Source organism: Mesocricetus auratus, unplaced genomic scaffold, assembly GCF_017639785.1.
Source record: "Mesocricetus auratus isolate SY011 unplaced genomic scaffold, BCM_Maur_2.0 Super-Scaffold_100676, whole genome shotgun sequence".
Lineage (NCBI taxonomy): Eukaryota > Metazoa > Chordata > Mammalia > Rodentia > Cricetidae > Mesocricetus > Mesocricetus auratus.
The window spans coordinates 55,753,943-55,772,634 of record NW_024429266.1 but is presented as its reverse complement, the minus strand read 5'-3'; the positions used below and the strand labels follow the sequence as shown (position 1 = coordinate 55,772,634).

At 46.8% G+C, this 18,692-nt stretch overlaps 1 protein-coding gene across 6 annotated transcripts in view; it reads right to left on the bottom strand.

Annotated features, from left to right (window-relative positions):
- Window positions 1–18,692, bottom strand: part of Atp2b4 (ATPase plasma membrane Ca2+ transporting 4) — a 108,700-nt gene that overhangs the window by 44,794 nt on the left and 45,214 nt on the right. For 5 of the 6 annotated variants that reach the window (XM_040738538.1, XM_040738533.1, XM_040738535.1 and 2 more), the window contains exon 2: window positions 8,286–8,943. In XM_040738538.1, coding sequence (XP_040594472.1) covers window positions 8,286–8,478 — 193 coding nt within the window. In that variant the 5' untranslated portion in view covers window positions 8,479–8,943. Of the gene's footprint in view, window positions 1–8,285; window positions 8,944–12,849; window positions 12,968–18,692 lie in introns of all 6 variants that reach the window. The other variant, XM_040738534.1, reaches the window with a different exon arrangement.

Genomic DNA, 18,692 nt, shown 5'->3' with positions numbered 1-18,692 from the left:
CACACGAGGCCAAAGAAAAAGAGCACTGACAGGGTGGCGGCAGCAGAGCACACCTTTAATCCCAGCACTCGGGAGGCAGAGGCAGGTGGGTCTCTGTGAGTTCGAGGCCAGCCTGGTCTATAGAGTAAGTCCAAGGACAGCCAGGGCTACAGAGAGAAACCCTGTCTCGAAAAATCAAAAACAAACAAACAAAAAAGACACTGGGCTGGACAACAATATTCCCCCCCAGAGTGGCAGCTTCCCTGGAGCTTCCCCGGGGGTCTGTCTTTACCAATCCCCCACCCTTACTCCATCCCAGCTCTGACAGAGGGAAGAGGAAGTTCCCCAGAGCCTCTACCCTCTCCCTCACTCTGCTCTGTCACCTTCCGGCACCGCACGCATGCGCTTCCATCTAACCAGTGTCATAGTCCCAGTGCTCACACCTCTGAGCTAAATAAAAAGAGCGAAAGCCCTGCTTCTAAGGGTAGACGCAGCTGTCTGCCTCAGCCAAGGAGGGAACACCAGTTTTCTTTCCCTATTGCTGAAGGCTCACGGCAACACAACTGAGGTGCTGGGGAGGTAGCTCAGTGGGTAGGGCACTTGCCTAATGCATACAAAGCTGTAGCGCATGCCTTTAATCCCAGCACTCGGGAGGCAGAGACAGGTGGATCTCTGTGAGTTCAAGACCAGCCTGGTCTACAGAGTGAGTTCCAGGACAGCCTCCAAAACAATACAGAGAAACCCTGTCTCGAAAAACCAAAAGAAACAAAAGCTGTGGGTTCAATTCCCAGCACCATATAAAACAAAGACAAAGAAGTACTGTAAAGAGAAGCCTTTTTCTTTGAGAGAAGCCTTCCTGCCAGCCTGGTTCCAGAGCCGCATCAGTCCCAAATAAACACACAGGAGGCTATATTAATTATGAAGCTGTTGGCCTTGCTTGTTTCTTACTGGCTAGCTCTGCTTTAAGTAATTACCCCATAATTGTTAATCTAAGTATGTCTCTTACCGGAGAACTTTCCTGGCTTCCTACCCCATGGCATTACATCTTGACTCTTTTTTTTTCTCCTTCCCCGAGTTCTCCTGGACTCCTAGTCCCACCTATCTAGATTCCTATTGGCCCAACAGTGCTTTATTGACATAAGACTTCTCCAACAAAGTACAATGTTATAATCTGAACATTTAGGAAGTATAGATAGGAGGATCAGGAGTTCAAAGTCAACCAAAGCTACATAGCAAGTCTGAGGCCAGCCTAGCCTACATGAGACCCTGTCTCAAAAGAAAACAAAAGAAAGGACTAGAGAGATGGCTCAGTGGTTAAGAGCCCTTGTTGCTCTTGCTGAGGACTTGGGTTCAGTTCCCAGCACATACTAGCCCCAGTTCCTGCAGATCTGATGGCCTCTTCTGACCTCCTCTAACACCGAACACACATATGGTACACATACATACATGCTGGCAAAACACTTATACACATAAAATAAATTTAAAAAGAAAAGAAAAAATCAAAGTAGACCAGGAATGGAGAATCATTATCATTCCAGCACTTGAGAGGTTGAGGCAGGAGGATAACTGAGAATGCAAAGCCAATCAACCACCCACCCAACCAACCAACCAACCACCCAACCACCCACCCACCCACCCAACCAATCAAAACCCCATTCACTTAGAATTGGAGGCTGGGTGTAATTCAGAGGAAGAAGGAATAGGAGACTGCCATTCACACACTAATTAGACAAAAAAGACAAACCAAACTCAAGAACAAGAGTTGCTGCTGAGTCTCCCAGCACAGAGGTGCCAAGCCTGGGGGAGAGGAAAAAGGCAGGGATGCTCTCAGGTCCAGAGGACCTCATTGTACTCTCCTATCAAGGGAGCCCTGGCCCACACTGCTCACACTGGCCCACACCCAGGGCAGCTAGTCCCTTCCTAGCTGTTTGAATCAGGCTGTGCACGTGTGTCCCATTCCCTCCCTCCAAGACTCCAGTGTGAGGCTCACACCTTAAATGAGCACTAGCAGATTTACCTGAGGTGTGTTGGACCACAGATCGCTAGTCTCTGCAGCTGGGCCCAGATAAATTGCTAGGAAGGAACCTGGCAGCCCTAGGAGAGGTGGGACAAGAGTCCAAGGAGAAGGCTACGGGCAGAGGCCATGGTGAGAGGCTGTGCCTTTCAGATTCATGAGCTCTGCCAAACTGATATTCCAGAATGGACTATACACCTCAGAGAGGAAAGGAAGCCAAAGAAGGCAGGCCCCTGCCTTCCTGTCACACCTATACCACTCACCTAGTTTTTCACTTTCCCCAACAATAACATTCCCTAAAATGGTGGTATTTAAGTGTGTGTGTGTGGGGCTGGGGGGGGGGTCATGCTTCTATGCTTCTACCTGTTGAGGAAAAAGTATTCCTTTTTTCTTTTCTTCATTTTTTCTTTTTTCTTTTCTTTTTTTTTTTTTTTTTTTGGTTTCTCGAGACAGTGTTTCTCTGTTTAACAGTTCTGCCTATGCTGGAACTTGCTCTATAGACCAGGCTGTCCTTGAACTCACAGAGATCAGCCTGCCTCTGCCTCCTGAGGGCTGGGATTAAAGGCATGTGCTACCACTGCCCAGACCCTCATCCATTTTCTATGTCTGTATATTTATCAAATAAATAAGTTTAGTGTCAGAAGAGGACTAATAGCAACTCAGATGTGTCACAAATGAACATTTGCTGGGCATGTATCAATTTTTTTCCAGATTGATAATGGTACTAGAAATTTCAGGTCTGAGGGTACAACTTAGAAATGAGCACTTGTCTAGAATTAGCAGACCTTCAGTTTGATCCCCAGCACCTTTCTGAGGGTGGGGGTGGAGCAGGGGGTGGGGTGGTGCTTATTGATTTCAGTCTGCCCTGTGGAGGAAGAGCCCAATCCTAGTATGTTCCACATAGTGAGAAGATGGCCATGTCTAGGTAGTAGTACATGGTGACAAGAACACAGTAAAAACCTCAGGGATCTTAAGGTGACAGGAGCTGTTAATCTAAATCTTGAAATTAGTAAACTCTTAATCAGAATTTGATCTGTCTTCAAGCAAGTTCGCCTCCTTCTGGCCATTTCCCAAAAGAATTTCATCTTCCTAACTCAACAGCTACTCGGTAGATAGGGAGGGCAAAGACGCCTGCATTGTAAACTGGGAACTTTCTAGAAAGGGAGCATTCAGGACACAGCATGGCCATGCTGGAGCATCTCTAGGCAAGCCTTAGATGACACAGAGAAGCAGGGGCGAGCTCAAGCTCTGCAGCCCCTTCCTTCTCTATCAGTCCCTGTGCTGTGTGCCACTTCAACGCTGTTCTCCCTTCAAACAGTATTCTGTATGCAACTTCTATTGACTTGTGAGCTCTGGGGAAGGAGAGACAGTGTGTGCTGTCATGGTCACCAATGGAAGGTCATCTACAGAGTAGGCACTAGCTGTTACATGTTGTTGGAGGTATATCAGAGGACCTTAATTGCTGTGCTGCCATACCCCATCCTGTAGGGAGGAATGATAGGAAAGGCTAGGGATGGAACATGAGATATAAGTCCTACCAACATTTATCTACACCCAAATTCTACAGAAATTGTCTTTAGCCATTTGAAAGAAGCCCTATGCCGGTGACTTATAGTTCATTTAAGGCTCCCTTTTCTCTGTGCCCAGGGCTTCCTCCCATCTGCCAGCCCACCTGCTCCCCAGTAAACAGTCCTTATGAGGAAGAAAGAATACAACCTTCTATCTAGTCCAAAGAGTCTCTCACCCAGGATCCTCCTTCCACACTAAGGAGCACTGAGACTGAGGACCTGCCTCCTCTCCTCCTCAAGATCAGGGGATCCTCACTCCATCACTCCAGACTAACCAAATATCCCCTCTTCAGGAAGCCCTGAGATGGGAGGGACAGCTCAGAGGATAAGAGACCTATCTCTTCTAGCCCTAGTCTCCTGAGCTGCTCTGCTCTATGGGACTTGGAGAGATTTCTGGAAATGGAGCAGAGAGAGAAGACGAGAAAATAAGAGGGGGACTGGAGGAATTAGGGTTGAAAACTTGAAGATAGCCTGAATGACACAGTGAGGCTCTGTCAAGAGGAAGAACTGGAATGGGGGAGGGGCGCAGGAGGCCCAGCCCTCCCTGAGGGTCTGCAGGCCGGTAATGATTTCTGGAGAAAAGAGACTCCTCCCCCCAAGGGGTGTAACCCGCTGGTAAGGCACCCATGCTCCTGTAAATGACCTTTCACTCTTAACAGACTCTAGTGGAATTCAGGGCCATTAGGGGGAGGAAGAGCACATGACAACAAAGCAGAAGGGTGAAGAGTTGGGGACAAGTCATCAGGGGGAGTGAGATGGGACAGCAAAGGTCATGGTGAATGTGATCAAAATGCCTGTGCACATGTATGAAATGTTGTAATGAAGTCCATTATTAGATATCATTAATAATATAGTATTATAAACCTTTTTTGTTAAAGAAGGGAATTGGAACTGGGAAACAAGCAAGAAAATGAAAAGGGATCCTCCACTGATGCAAAATGCTGAGTCCCTCTACTGATAAGCCCAAATCGACAAAGTGTCCTATTAACTCCTAGCCCTGTGTGTTAGCTTTTGTTTCTACAAAACCATAAAGACAGATAACTCGGGACTGGGATGATGACTAGCACTGCTCTTCCAAAGAAACTGGGTTTGGCCCCCAGCACCCACATGGTGGCTCACAACCATCTGTAACTCCAGCTTTAGGGAATCTGATGCTCAATTTGAATGCCATAGGCAACAGGTTTGTACATGGTGCATACACACAATATGCAAACAAAACACTGAACACATAACATCAAATAAATAAATTTAGACTGGAGCCTGTGGCTTCTTACATATCTTCCCTTGATGGGGGATGCCCTTCTGTATATATGTTTCTCTTATTGGTTGATGAATAAAATGTTGTTTGGTCAATAGAGGCAGGAAGATAGGTGGGACTAGGAGACGAGGAGAATTCAGGGAAAGGTAGGCAAAGACCTTGAAGAGATGCCATGTAGAGATCAGGAAATCAGGACACTCCAGGCATTCTCTAGTTAAGATAAGGCCGTGTAGAAATACATAGATTAGTAGTTATGGGTTAATAATTAAGAGAGAGCTGGCCAATAAGAAGCACTAGCGTCTCTGTGTGTTTACTTGGGGCTGAAGCGGTGGCATGACCTGATGGGGCAAGAAACTCAAACAACATTCCTTGCTCCATTTTACTACTCTAAATGTTCCTCCTCTTTTCTGGTCACTCTTTCCTCTTCGTTGTCAGTCACTGTTGAATGCTGAGGTTGTCCAGCATCAACTCCCCACCCCAGGTCCTCCTTATTCTAATCTACTGCAGGCTGAGGAGCAACTGCTACTCCAACACATTAACACAATGCAGGAGCATTATTAGCATGTGCATTGGGCCCAATTCCACATTTTATCAGACATTAAAATGCAAAATCAGAGGCTGGGAAGATGGCTCAGCAATTTAAAGAACTTACTGCTCTTGCAGGGGATCTGGGTTCAGTTTCCAGTACCACATCTCACAATTACATGTAACCATATGTGGTGGTTTGGATAGGAATGGCCCCCATAGACTCATGTGTTTGACTGCTTGGCCCATAGGGAGTGGCACTATTAGGAGGTGTGGCTTTTTTGGAGTAGGTGTGGCCTTGTTAGAGAAAGTGTGTCACTGTGGGGGAGGGCTTAGAGGTCTCAGATGCTTAAGCCTGGGCTCAGTGGCACACAGTTCTTTTGTGGCTGCCTATAGATCAAGATGTAGAACTCTCAGCTCCTTCTCCATCACCATGTCTGCCTGCACGCTGTCATAGTTTCCACCATGATGATAATGGACTAAACCTCTGAAATGGTAAGCCAGCCCCAATTAAATGCTTTCCTTTGTAAGAGTTGCAGTGGTTATGGTGTCTCTACTCAGCAATAGAAACCCAAACTAAGATACTCTAGTTCAAGTGTATCCATGACATTAACTTTGAGCATATTCTGGCACCAGCTTACATGATGCACATAAATTCATTCATGCACATACATGACCAACTTTAAGTCCTCTGCACTTCTGAACAAGAGGCCACAGAACATTAATAGGCTGTGAGCCAGAAAATGGAAGCTGCTCTACTAGTACAAAGACCTCAGTTGTGTCATTAAAACCCTTTAGCTTAGACAGAGAATATTAAAATTAAGTGCTGGTCAAACAACAAACTCAATCAACTAAAAGGAAGAAAAAATAATAAAAAACCTAAGTTCTGTCTGTTTCTAGGATTGTATAAATAGAGGCTAACAACGACACATTAGTGTCAAAAATCCCAAGTTCCCTTAAGCCTCCTTATTATCTATAATTTGAAAAGTTGTGTCAACACTAAACATGCTGTTAATCCAAGCAAAAAATAAAAGAAAAAGGGTCACACTCTATTTCTCTTACCACTACCGCCGTAACCCCCCACCCTAGGAGCTAAGCTAGCTTTGAACTCCCAGGCTCATGAGATAGATCCTCTTAGCTCCCGAGTAACCAGAACTTCAGGCAAATGCTCCCCCACTCTGATCTACTCAAACTTATTTCATCTTGGTTTTTGACTAGAATTTGAACTCACTCTCTTATCTTTATTCCCATTATTACTCTGCAGGAGCCTCCCACAGGCGACAAAGCCACATGAGGCTGAGAAGCATGTGAGAGTAGCCTTCTGATAATTTTTATAGAAGGTAAATTGTCATAGCTCCATGAAAGGATTAAGAAACAGGAGGAAAGTCTGGATCCTGCTCTGATGAGCCCCTGGGTGCTAGTTCATTGGATCCCTGAGACCCACTTTGTGAAAGAAACATCTGACCTGAACAATGAAAGAAGGCAAACAGAGAGACCCAGCTTCAGTTCTGCTGTGTGTCTGTGAAGCAAATCCTGACTGTCTCGGAAAAGCACAAGGTACATCCTCTCCTTAGAGCCCACACTGCTGTAACAGTCACTGAAAAGAAGCTCAGAGGACAGGCTTGCTGGTGCATGCCTGGCATGTAGAAAGGCTGAAGCAGAAGGATCACAGGTTCCAGGTCAGCCTGGAACACAGTGATACTATCTCAGAGAAAGTGATGGTGGTGCCTGTAAATGTCAGCACTTGGGAGGCTGAAGCAAGATAACTGGTGTGGGTTCAAGATCACCCTGGGCTCCAAATCAATATCTTGTTTCAATAAATAAATAAAAATGAAAACAAAAAACTTTTAGCTGGCAGGAAGTCGACAGTGTTCAGAAGGTAGTATGGAACCCAAGACAGAAGGCTGGGGGGGGGCCTGAAGGCAACCAAGCACTGCCATCTTTAGCCTCTGAGGTGACAGGGAGCATGGGAGACAGCGGCTGCAGTCACACATACCTTAGCCACATTAGAGATTATGATTCTAGGAAAGATATGGGCAATCATATTCCAACAAAATCCCCAGGTACACAAGCTCTGTTTAATTTATTAAATACCTATTATCAGTTTTCACATACACACACAAACACACATACACAGTGCTATTTAATCTTAACAACTGTATGGGTTAGGTATAAACATTATTTCAAACGTCTGAACCCAAAGCTTATGAGATATAATACCAGGCCTGTAATCCCATCTACTTTGGAGACTGAGGCAGAAGAATTATGAACTCAAAGCCTGCCTACACTACAGAGTAAGCTCACGTCCAGCCTGGGCAATGTAGTAAGAATCTGTCTTACATAAAAAATGTAAAAAAGAGGGCTGAGGCTACAGCTTAGTGGTGGGTGGACTTGTGCAAAGCCCTGGGTTTGATCCCTATATGGTGGAGGCAAAAGTTTATCAGACAGGGTTTTAAAAAAAATCAGTAACTAAAGACTGATCCAAAGATGTACTTATGATATGCCATCCCATTTCTAATTGTGTACAATGAGATACTCAGATGGCTGGAATACTACTTCCTGTAGCCCTTTCTCAGCCATTGAACTTTAAGATGTGTGTGAGGAAGAATTCTATCTCAAGTTCTTTTGTAATCAAAGACTGATAGAATGGGGAGAATTAATTATATACTGATAAGTAGATTTAAATCACAAATAAGTAAGACTGCTATAGAAACAGGAGGAAAGAAAACTTTAGAGAATCATAGTTCCTAAACACACCAGGGGAAGAAACAGCTCTTTGTGACCTCCCTCCTTCCAACACTTTAGATGACAGAACTCTTCCCACAAGATGAAAACCAACCCACTGGGTCTCCAGAAATGTACCTTCTCCAGAAGCTTGGAAATAATATTTCAAAATCCTAGTCACTGTCCTCCAATCCCCAGCCCTTGAAATGGCCTTTACCTTCTACAGGGGAGGTTTTCAGTCTAGCGCAGATGTCCTGTACACCTCCATAGTGGGTACTGATTTGGGTGACTGCATCAGCCGAACGAAGCTCCATGAGCTTTCTAAGGTCCATTAATGTGCAGCCAAACTCCCCTTCATAGTTCTCAGACACCGAGTTGCCTGCCAAGCTATGTCCTGATGGGTTCGTCATTTTGCCTCCGGTTACCAGACTCTCAAACAGAGAAGATGTAGATTTCCCTCCAACTGATCAATGTCTTTTGCCTTCTCTTCCCCGTTTCTCCCACTTCTTTTCTCTCTTGGGGCCCAGATAGGGGTTAAATTGACAATATCTTGTGCAACAAGCTTCAGAGTGGCAACACCAAGCCTAGATCCTTTCTTCTGTATCAAGTCTACTAGTGAGAGGAGGAAGACGTTGGAGGAACTTAGTAGAAGATGGATTTGGCGTCACGCTGATTGGTGTCCTCTGGGTGATGATGGAAATAGTTGTCCAGAGTAGATTGATTCCTAGCTTAGACTACTTGCCCATATAAAAGTGTAAACAGGATAAGCATGTTACCATGGAGGCAACCTTAGCAACAACCAGCAACTGCGATGGTAGAGCAGCGTCGTCAGGAGGAAGAGGAGGGCTCCCTGGATAACGATGACAGCTAGGTCTCTGGAATAGAGATGCAGAAAAAGACAAAAAGAAACAATTAGAACAGCCATGAGGATCCAGAATCTGCAAGGTACTCTCCAGCACAAAGGTTTAAATGACAGTTGGTGTCTGAACGGAACTGATAGCTGAGGCCTAAGCTGAGTGGCCAGACTCATGGGAGGCCCTGGGCGGGCCTGTCAACTGGTAGGGTAGGGAATTTATCTCAGAAACACCATCTTTAAGTCTCACTTCTTCCAAACTAAAGCATACAAATTAACTTAAGAAACTTGCATATAAAAGGCTACTGCCCCTAAAGTCCCTCCCACTCTCCAGGCAATAACTGATTATAGGATGCTTTAGTCTGGCTTTACCTGTAAGATGAGAGAAGAATCAGGCAATGAATCTAGATCCACGGGGGCAGGAGGATGGCTTGTCCACACACCATCCGCTCCTATGTGCCACATTCTTCTCTATACACAGACGTTTACAAACCAGGAAGATGGGCTGATAAAAGGCCCCTTAAAAACATTCAGCCTTCGGTGGTATGAAAATTTGGCAAACTATGGCTATTATCTGACACCAGATTTTGGTCTTAGGGCTAAGTCCTCCCAGCAGCTTTCCAAGGTAATGAAAGACTAAAATGTTCTGGCAGTTATGATACAGAGTGGAATAATTTTTCTTCCTATAAAAGGCAGATAGACCTCTGAGGAAGAAAGATAGTAAGTTTGAAGGATATGAGTGTTCAAGGTTCTCCGATGCAGGAGAAATAAGTTCAGCCAGTGTACAGGCCCTAACAGCCATCAGTGTGAGGAAGCAACACTGGAGGGTCTCATGTTAGTATAGTGACACATCAGAGAGAGGCAGGCATTTCTCCGTCATCGAGAAGGATGTTACCCGGAGCACACGCTGGCTGAGTGTGTGGGCACAGCTAAGTGTAAGTAAGGATGAGCAGGGTTGAAGGTGACACAGAGACTGAGCTGAGCCCTACATGTCAGCCGCTCCAATGTGAGGGGTTCTCACTGAACTTAGCACCCAAACATAGAGGGCACATGTTAAATACCCATCCTGCAGTTGGGTTATGCCGCCAGGGGCTGGCAAGGCACTCCAATTGGCAGGGTGATAAACAGATGCCGTTCTTGCTTCCAGAAGGAGAACAAAACTCAAGAGTCATCAGATAAGAACTTGGTTCCTGTTGATCAAAGCCCCTGCTGATCCCAAGCAACCCTGCTTCAAGCAGGTTCCTCTGGGATGGAGGTTGTTACACCCCTCCCTCAGCTAGCATGCCCAGTCAGTCTTCTCAATACTCTGACTTACAGTAAGTTAAGCAAGCAGGGAATCCTGGGAAACGTGGTCTGAAAAGGGCCGGAGGCAGTGGGTCTAACTCCCTCTCTCAGACTGATGTAGGAGCAGGGCCAACACTAGTAGTCCCTTCCTATTCAAATCCTGTGGAAAGGAGAATTGAGGATGGTACAAGAAAGGGAGCATGCATTCACATAACTGTGCTGCCATAATTGCCCAATTTTGTTATTAATTATTTCTGTTAATTTCTTACTGCATCTATTCTGTGTGTGTGTGTGTCTGTGTGTGTACGTGGGAACACCTGCACTTCTGTGCACACACAGTTATATGCATATGTTTGTATGTATACATGTTGTTTAGAAGACAGAGGTAATTTTGTGCCAGGGTCTCTCATTGATCTACAACTCCCCAGTTAGACTAGGCTGGCCAACCAGAGATCCCCAGAGATCCTCTTTGTCTTTGCCTACCCAGAGCTGGGATTAGAAGCACATGCCACCACCCTGGTTTTTTATGTAGGTGATAGGGATTGAACTCAGATCTTCATGTTTGCATAGCAAACACTTTACCAGTTGGGCTATCTCTCCATTTTCTGTGCCTAATCTCTAAATTAAACATTATCACCAAGTACATGGTCCATGCCTATAATGCCATCACTCAAGAGGCTGAGGTAGAGTTGTTACAAGTTTGAGGCTTATTCTGAGCTATAAAGCAAGGTCCTGTCTCTAAAATTAAATGTTATAATGAGTATTTTCTTTTAGGGAAAGTTTTTGTATGTATATGAGTGTGCATAAGGTTCTGTCCTACCCAGGGCTGCAGTGGGTATCTGGAATGTGTCTTTCCCCACCAACTGTCACAGGACTTTCTCCCAGTTTAGTTCTCCAAGTCTGCAAGGAGTGAGGGGGCTATAGCAGCAAGAGACCCATCTCGACCCTTAGGCAAAGACCCTTAATCTTGCAGAGGATGTCCAAGACAACGCTGATGAGCATGGAGCTGGGAGTCAGATTTTATTCTTCTCTCTCGCCACCCCATCTCTTATTTGAGACAGGGTTTCTCTGTGTAGCCTTGATTGTTCTGGCACGCGCTCTGTAGACCAGGATGGCCTCAAACTCTGAGATCTGCCTGCCTCTGCTTCCCACGTGCTGGGATTAAAGGTGTGCATCACCATTACCCAGCAGATTTTACTTTTTTTAAATTTAAAATTTTTATTTTATTATTTTATGTATATAGATATTTTGCCTGCCTGCATGTCTGTGGACCACTTGCATCTCAGAAGATATCCGAGGAGACTAGGTGAGGGTGTCAGATGCCCTGGAGCTTAAGTTGTGTATGGTTTTGAGCTGACGTGTGCTGGGAAAAGAAAAGCAGCCAGTGCTCTTAGTTGCCATCTCTCCAGCCTCTGTTTTTGTGTTTCTTTTTTTAAAAGAATGTCTTTCAACGGAGCCCAGGCTGACCTGAGACTCACTATCCAGTCCAGTCTGGCTATAAACTCATGATTCTTCAGCTGTTGCCTCTCAAGTGCTGGGATTACAGGTGTGAGCCACTACTCTTGACAGAAGGTTTTTATTTTTTCCGTCCCTGCCCATACAGTGGTTACTCTGTGGCGCCAGGGATTCTTTTACCCATTTTACTCACTGCTTGCTCCCCATTGCCTAGGAGAGAGCTTGTATATAGTGGCACTCAGCTGATGTTTTATTGCTGAATGCACCGGTAGCACATTCAGAAACATACCTGCTTCTTTCCAAGTCATCTTTGGTGAGTCACTTAGCCAGTTTAGGACCTTGAACTGGGAGGAGAACCAGTCCCACATAACATATCGTGCTAGGGGCACAATAAAGGAATGGGACTCTTGATTTAATAAATGAGCATTTCAACATGTTGGATGCTCAGTGTTCAGCACAAGGCATTCAAGTGATGGGAGAAAACCTCACTTGATCTGAGTGAACTTTTGTTTCCTTGTCCTTTAAGTAGAAGGACAATTGCTCCATGAACCTCCCCATCTTCCTCTCCAGAAAAAGAAAGTTCTAGGGCAGCTTTCTTGGTTTTCTTTCTTTTCTTTTCTTTTTTTTTTTTTTTTTTTTTCAAGACAGGGTTTCTCTGTGGCTTTGGAAGTTGTTCTGGTACTAGCTCTTGTAGACCAGGCTGACCTCGAACTCACAGAGACCCATCTACCTCTGCCTCCCGGGTGCTGGGATTAAAGGCGTGCGCCACCAACGCCCAGCTGGGCAATTTCCTTAACAATACCATGAGCTGGGTTGCAGCCACCAGTAATAGTCATCAGCATCTATGGTCCTGGGTCTCAAAAGAGTAAGAAAGGACCGTTTAAGTCTAGACTCCTTACTTAAAACCTCTCCTCGGGTTTAAGAGGGAGAAAGTCTTCCTGTCACAGAGACAACCCACAGAGGAGGGTACAGATGATTAGAAGGCAGAATGCTACTGAACTGCTCCAGGAGAGGCAGAGACGTTTACACAGCAGGCCAGGTATCCAGCCATGGGTACAGAGACCAAGGAGCAGTGTGTGATAGAGACCTCAAGTTTCAGTGGTTCTTTCTACGCAAGTCCTGCTGCACTGAGGGACATGTAAGGTCTCTAGAATGCTGAGCTTGCCGAAGAAGACTCTGTTAACCTTACAGTTTTCCAGTCAGGAAGGTCAGGTCAGGATAGTCAGTCACTTGGAGCATTCTGGGCTAGGCGTGTTCTCCATCCTGGAGGATGATAGGCTAGAAGACTGAAGTACCATCCTTTCTTCCTGGGGGCAGAAATCACATTACTTCATGTGATCACCCAGCCTTGCTTCCGGATGTACCTGAACAGTATGCCACTCCACACTTCCCGATAAGCTGAGTGTCGTGAGGCTCATCAGTGAGTACCCCAAATGAAGAGAAAACCTATGACCCAAGTGGCAACACCTGACCATCTGCCCTTCAGTTCTGTCCCCGGAACTCTTTACTCCCCGAGGCTCTCCTGGGGTACTGAAGGAGGCATTTGTCCCCAGACCATCAGGTCACCTCTGATGGAAGGAACCCATCCCCCATCCTCCTATGGCTCTGAAACTGGATGGGGCACAGGCAACAAGCTTGCTTGGACATGGAGAAAAGGGGCAGCGGGCTTGGAGTCAGGCTTTAGGATGGTGCAGCACTGCAGACAGGGTTGTCTAGGATAATAGATGACGTGGGTCATTCTACTGGGGCTGCTCAGGACAGCGGACTTTCATGTCCTACCCTGCTCTGCTCTTTTCTCTGGGCCAGGAGCTTTTGCATTAGGGCAAGTGGATAGCTCTTGGGGACACTCCTGAGTCACTATCAAGCATGGTGTGAGGCTATGGAAGAGAGCTCTGGGGCGGGGGTAGGCGAGAAGGCTGGCCCTGTCTATGGGCTGCACCAGCCTAAGGTCTGAAAGCTGCTTCCAAGGTCCCCAGAAGCACCTGTCACTTCTCTAATGAGTCCCCCTCATCCCAAATGAGGCTCCAGTGTTCTCACATTCAGGAGCAGAGTGGGAGTGAGGAGAGATGGGGAAGGGGGAAACACTATTTTTTAGTACATTCAATGTGTTAGGCACTATACTTGAGACTTCATTGAAAATGAGATGGATACCAAGTATCTGCAATATGAATTCAAATATTACACAGTACCTAGTACAGCCGCTGACAAGGGCTGCTGTGTACCCAGTAGCTATTACCATTATTACTACACTGTGTCACTGAATGCTCAACAGCCTTATTTTACAGCAGACAAATATGGCTCCAGAGAGCCAGGGTTTCAGCTCTAACCCGAATCCAAAGTCACTCTACCTCAAAAACAAGACCAAAGCTACAGGAAAATGAAAACAAAGCTATAGATCTTCTCTCTAAACCTCAAAGGCCCACAGAAACCTATTGTTCCCTTGCTCATGACCGATAAGGGTTTTGAAGTAGATGGCACACCTTTTGTCCTTTCTAAGCAGTAGTAGACTCAAAGCTCACCATGGGAAGACACTGCCCAGATCTTCCTCTCCTCCATCCCACGGCACCACTCTGACACCATCCCAGAGCAGAATGGACTGGCTCCAGACTGGCATGGCTATAGGGGCCTGTAGGCCCCACCGGAGAAGAGCCCAGGAGTGTGGATACCCATGCCTCCACTCCTCCTGCCTCCACTCCTCCTGCCTCCACTCCTCCTGCCTCCACTCCTCCTGCCTCCACACCTCCTGCCTCCACTCCTCCTGCCTCCACTCTTCCTGCCTCCACACCTCCTGCCTCCACTCCTCCTGCCTCCACACCTCCTGCCTCCACATCTCTTGGCCATTAAACCCCACCAGTGACCTGCACTGAGAGGTCCTGCTCAGGTCTGCTCCTCTCTGACATTCCAATACTTTCCAAAGAACTGCTCCCTGTCAAGAAAGCTGTCAAGGGGCTGGAGAGATGGCTCAACAGTTAAGAGCACTGACTGTTCTTCCAGAGGTCCTGAGTTCAATTCCCGGCAACCACATGGTGGCTCACAACCACCTTGAATGAGATCTGGAGCCCTCCGCCAGCATGCAGGCAGAAGACTGTATACACAATAAACAAATAAAATATTAAAAAAAGGAAAGCTGTCAAATAGGCTGGGTATGTAGCTCAGCTGGTAGCATGCTTGCCTAGCATGTACGAGGCCCTGAGTTCCACCCACAGCACCACATTGTAAGCCAGAGCCAGAGTGGCGGCAAACACCTGCAATACCAGTACTCAGTAGAGGCAGGAGATCAGGAGTTCAAGTCTAGCTTATATGCTGAGTTTGAAGTCATCCTGGTCTGCCTGAGACCCTGCCTAAACAAGAACAAAAGAGGGCCAATGAGATAGCTCAGAGGACATAGGCACTTGCTGCCAAGACTGATGACCCGAGTTTGATCTCTGGGGACACATGGTGTAAAGAGAGAATGAGCCCCACAAGTTGTCCTCTGACATCCACACACTGGCCTCTGCACACATGCCTCCATACACACAATCCCCGATACAAATAAGTAAATATAATTTTTAAAGTTTTGTTTTTGTTTTTAGGAAAAAGGAGAAAGTGGGCAAGAGCCTGGTCATACAGATCCTTCTAGTTCTTGGGGACCTGAGGCTGGAGGAGGATGGAGAGTTCAAGGCTAGCTGGGGCTACACAGACAGTCTCAGCCATCAAAAGCTACACATTGAGAATCTCAAAAACAAAACAGGAACCTGCCACATCAGGCTGCTGTGTCTGAGTTATCCTGAGTTGGGCCTTCATACAGTTCTCAGGCAGGCTGATCAGAACACACTCCCTCTTTTAGAGACACATGGGAAGGAGGTCAGAGGCAGAACGCAGGACTTTGCCAGTGTGATGGGAACATTTAGATGGCAGTGGTACAGCTTTTCATCATTTCCCAATAGCTACACTCAAGTGAGGGCAGGGACACTGGTCACAGGCTAGCCCTCCATGGCCAGACCCAGGAGCCTGATGCTGTGCTCAGTTAGTTCCTAGACCTGGGGTGTAGTAGGCCAGTCCTCCCTAAAGGAGAATGCTGCTTTCTGGTTAGGTGTGGTAGTGCATGCCTCTAATCCCACCCCAGCACTCAGCAAGGAGACGGGGGGGGGTTTAAGGTCAACCTGAGAGTCAGCATGAATGAGGTTAGTCACCTGGAGAAAGTGACCTCAGAGATCCAGACTCCATCCTCCTCCCCAAAGCCAGCAGGTATTTCCAAGTTACAGTAAGCATAAAGTACATCCTGGACGCAGCAAACTAAGCCTGGGTGCACCACTTAAGGAAGTTCTCAAACAGGGCCTGGAAGAGGGCAAGCACCATGACTTCCCTGGCATGCCATCTGTTGTGACAGGGAGTGGGAAGTCACCTGGGAAGCACTTGGTAATGGATAGCTAAATGACACCCACTAGGTGACTCAGAATGTGACTTTCCATCAGAAACACATTAGACACACACACAACTATACTGGCAACACTGGGGATACAAAAACATTATGATGGGTGGAAGAAGCTAATAGTTACATAGCTTTTTACAAGAGTTAAAAGGCATGCGCCCCAAAACAATTCTATACATTCTAAGGGACATATGTGTACAAAAAGATATCTTAGACCATTAGAATGCTGTCCACAGGCAGAGAAGAGAACAGGAACTGGGGAGAGATTGAGCAGAAAGGGGCCTCAGACAGACTGATGCTAGCAGTGGGCCAGGAATCCACAGGTTAATAGCCAACCCCAATTCACCCCCAAGGGCCAAAACTATAAACCACACTATTTAGCATGATGGATTCCATCTGTAATTCCTAGCACTTGAGAAGCTGAGGCAGGAGGAATTGTGGAATGGCTGTGTTGTCTGGCGATGCCGTACAGCGACAGCAAACCTCACCAGGTCTGTGGGAGGCAGGAAAGAGGTAGCCTGAGCGATACCATGAGTTGATCCATGACTGATCACTTGCTCCTCAGATCCAGCCTGTGTCAGAGACATCAGGATACATTAGATGACAACATAGCTCTGTGGTATGGGCAGGGAACAGCATGTGGGAGTAGAATGTGTCTTCTTTGCAGCTCTACCTCCACTCCCAGCTCCGTCCTATAACAGCACTAATATCAGCAGGACATGAATAGGTGATTCCCTGGGACCCAGGGCTAAGGGAAGGTACTCTCTTCCAAATCATTCGGGATACACTGGCCTGGGTCATCTTCATGCTCTTGTAACTAGATAACTTTCTCTTTCTCTCTCTCTCTCTCTCTCTCTCTCTCTCTCTCTCTCTCTCTCTCTCTCTCTCTCTCTCTCTCTCTCTCTCTCTCTCTCTCTCTGTGTGTGTTGGGGTATGAAGAGGAAAAAGCATAATGTTATGTTGGTTAAGGAGGTTGAGAGTGGAGAGGCGGTGGTTCTCAACTTTCCTAATGCTGCAACTCTTTAATACAGTTCCTCATGTTATGACGACCTCTAACAATAAAATTATTTCTTTGTTACTTCATAACTGTGATTTTCCTATTGTTATGAATTGTGGTGTAAGAATCTATATGCAGGATATCTGATATTTGACCCACAGGTTGAGAACTGCTGATCTAGAAGGTCTGGCATCTGGGGAATGGGCAGCCTGGCTGCCCCTGCCCCCTGGTCATGAGAGATGCCTGGGAAAACAGTCAGCTGGAGTGCTTGCTTCTCATGCCCCAGAACTGAGGCAGGAAGCTGCTGGGCCACACTCAGCACTCAAGGGCAGTGACATTCAAGCACTCAGTATATACACGTTCTTGGATGACATAGATTGCCCTTCCTGGGGCTGCTATGGTTTTTCCACACATTGGTTCCAAGGGAACAAAGGGGCTCTTTAACAGCTGGATTGCCTCTGGGGCTATTTTTAGAAACAAATTTCATCAGAATCTGTCCTGTTCGAGGAGAGAAGTACAGGGTGAATCTCTCTTGGTTGTGGGAGTATGGGCTTGTATGCTCCCAAGTGATGTCTCCCTTATCTACCACAGAGGAGTACCACAGCAGCTGCTGTGTGCCTAGGGTCTGCATAGGAAAGACAACAAAGTGACATTGCTGCGTCACGTAGACACTCACTAGAGGATCACACGGTGGCCATCTGCTTACCCCTTTCAGTCCCATGAGTCCTACCTACACATAGACAAAGAGCTCTCGCCACCCTGGCCTTCCTGGATTTCTCAGCCCAACTAGTTCCCAAAAGACACTGGCAAAGGAGTGAGGTCAGCTTGCTAAAAAGATGTTTATTAATAAAAGGAACAACAACAACAGCAAAACCCCAAGACAAAGCTGGGTGTGGTAGCATACATCTATTACCCCAGTACTTAAGAGGATGAAGCAGGAGGATCACCATGAGTTTGTGGCTACGTGGCAAGACCCTGTCTTAAAAAACAGAAAGGAGAGAAAGAAGAAGGAGTGGGGAGACAGGAGTCAGGAGAGAGAGAGGCAAAAGAAGGTTCTGGGAATGGGAGGGACACCAGGTCTCCTGGGAGCTGACCTCCCCCAGCTTTCAGATCAGGACTGAAGCCGGGCTGGGAATGGACTTTTCCTGCCTCCCTCCCTCCCTCCCTCCCTCCCTCCCTCCCTCCCTCCCTCCCTCCCTCCCTCCCTTCTGTTTGTTTTTTGCTTTTGTTTAAGAGATAAAGTTTCTCTGTGTAGCTCTGGCTGTCCTGGAACTCACCCTGTAGACCAGGCTGGCCTCAAACCCAGAGATCTACCTGCTGCTGTCTAACAAGTGCTGGGATTAAAGGAGTGCGCCACCACTGCCCGTCTGGGAATAGACATCTCTAACAAGTGGATAATGAAGCAGTTGAGAGACCCTCAGGGGTTCTGATGCTTGCCACCATCCACCCATGGGGGTCAGCAGCACCTCAGGGACACAAGGCTTTGGAGGTCCGAGCAGTCAGAACACGGTACTAGCTCCAGGCAGTGGGGGAAGACAGGGCCATGTCCCCTCCCTGCTCTTGTCCTCTCCTCCTCCAGTGCTCTTTGGATGCTGTATCCTTTTTCTTCATCGAAGAGCCCTGT